Source organism: Oxyura jamaicensis, chromosome 5 (assembly GCF_011077185.1).
Source record: "Oxyura jamaicensis isolate SHBP4307 breed ruddy duck chromosome 5, BPBGC_Ojam_1.0, whole genome shotgun sequence".
Taxonomy (NCBI): domain Eukaryota; kingdom Metazoa; phylum Chordata; class Aves; order Anseriformes; family Anatidae; genus Oxyura; species Oxyura jamaicensis.
In genome coordinates, this window is record NC_048897.1 from 27,161,417 (window position 1) to 27,163,343 (window position 1,927).

General features: G+C 53.7%; 1 protein-coding gene across 1 annotated transcript; it reads right to left on the minus strand.

Annotated features, from left to right (window-relative positions):
* Positions 1–277: 277 nt before the first annotated feature.
* Positions 278–1,859, minus strand: ASCL2 (achaete-scute family bHLH transcription factor 2). The gene is made up of 2 exons (XM_035328291.1): positions 1,131–1,859; positions 278–1,043 (listed from the first exon to the last, which is right to left on the minus strand). Exon 1 carries the CDS (start codon positions 1,649–1,651, stop codon positions 1,142–1,144), a length of 510 nt encoding a protein of 169 aa, XP_035184182.1. The 5' UTR covers positions 1,652–1,859; the 3' UTR covers positions 278–1,043; positions 1,131–1,141.
* Between the last annotated feature and the right edge of the window lie 68 nt (positions 1,860–1,927).

A 1,927-nucleotide genomic window follows, 5' to 3' on the forward strand; every position in this document is an offset into this window, starting at 1 on the left:
CTTATCTCTGGCTTGCCTCCACAGAAGCTCTTCAGCAGGTCTCCGGCCCTGCCTGCAGCTCTTTCTGCATGCCCAGGAGAGGAGCTAGCAGCCACCTTGCTGTACACCTGCTTCTCCCCTATACCTCATCTTTGCAAAATCTGCAGCAGTGCCTGCAGCTGTGCTCAATCTTGAGCAAATTCCCTGCTGCATGTGAACTGAGGCCCAGGGAGCTGTCTGTCTGTCCATCCCCCAGCCTGAGGCACATCTGGCAAGTACATGCATCTTGCAGCCTAGGAACTGTTTATAAATAGATTTTATTTATAAAGTCAATTTACATAAAATAGGATACTCTTTTTAAAAACTGCATATGTACAACTTAAGAAATCCTAGCAAGTGCATACAAAAATGCCTTCAATACATTTTTTAAAAAAAAAAAACTTCAGTTTCAGAGAAGTGAACCTTCACACCAGGCAATCTCAGACACCGTTGTAGGACACAAGGTAACTTTACAGTATTTTACTAGTGTTTGGAGGAGAAAAAAAAAACACCTTTTATCTAAATCATGTATGTTGCCAAAACATTCTAGATGGCAGTGTTCAAGAACAAGGGAATAAGACTTGCTAAAAATAGAGCTGTCTCTTCACCCCTTCTCCCTAAGGTTTCTTGTACAAAAATAAGTCTTCATACACCACTGTTCCCATAGGCAGTTCAAGTTCTATATAAAATAGAATCTGACACTATAAAAAAAATTCCCTCCCCCTCCAGAAACAAGGAAGCATCAAGTAGTGTTTTCTTCTTGCTTTTGCCACTCCACTGGTTGCTCGGGCATCTTTCTCTGGAGAAAGCAGGTGAGCACCTTTTTCCATCAGGCTGCCCCGGAGTGACATTGTGAGCATCATTGCACTTCAGCTGGGGAGCCTCGGAGCCCGGTGAGGAACGCAGCCAGCAGGGTCCCACCACAGCTGGGTGAGAGTATTTGGGGGAAAGGAGGAGTGTTTTTTTGTAGGGGTGCAGTGAAGCAATGCTGGCTGCTATGGAAGACAGAGGGCCCTGAGGTATATCTGCAAAGAGATCACAAACCCCACGTTGATCCCTGGAGCATCAGCCCCCCACCCTGAGGGAAAAGCAGCCCCCCAAAGCACGCTCACCTCCCGGCAGCTCAGTAGTTCCCGAGCCAGCTGGTGAAATCCAACAGCTCCCGCTCCTCGGGACTGAGCTCTCCATCGTAACCACTCTCCTCGGAGGAGCAAGGGGAGGCAGAGGAGTAACCACCGCTGCCGCCACCGTTTTCCCCGACGGCCGCCCGCCCCGTCCGGGGTGGGAGGCCATCGGGGAAAGCGGTGGCGGCGTCGTGCTCGTCCAGGAGCCGCTGCAAGGCACGGATGTACTCGACAGCGGAGCGCAGGGTCTCCACCTTGCTCATCTTCTTGCTGGCGGCCCCGTGGGGGACGTGCTGGCGGAGGGCGGCGAAGCCCAGGTTGACCAAGCGCACCCGGTTGCGCTCCCTCTCGTTGCGGCGAGCTACGGCCGCCGCGGCCCCCCCGGTGCCCGGGAGGGAGGCGAAAGCCAAGCGGCGCTTGCAGCGCAGCAGCTCCGGGGATGGGGGCCGCCGGCGGCCCCGGGGGGCGGAGGGGTGAGGGGGGAGCGGAGGCAGAGCCCCGCTGTTCATCGCCGTGAGGCCACGGCGGCGGAAAGGGGGAGAAAGTTGGGGGGGAGTTTGGAGCTGAGAGGGAAAGGCGAGGAAAAGTAAATCGAGGGGAATGCAAATTGGGGGATGGGGGGGAAGGGGGAGGAAAGTGGAGTGGAAGGCAAGGGAAAGTGTAGCGAAGTGCGGGGAAAATGCAGGCAGAATGCAAGAGAAGAAAAAATGCAAAGAAAACGTGGGGGGAATATAAGAAAAAATGCAAATGAAATGCAAGCAAAAGGCGGGGAAAAAGCAAGGAGA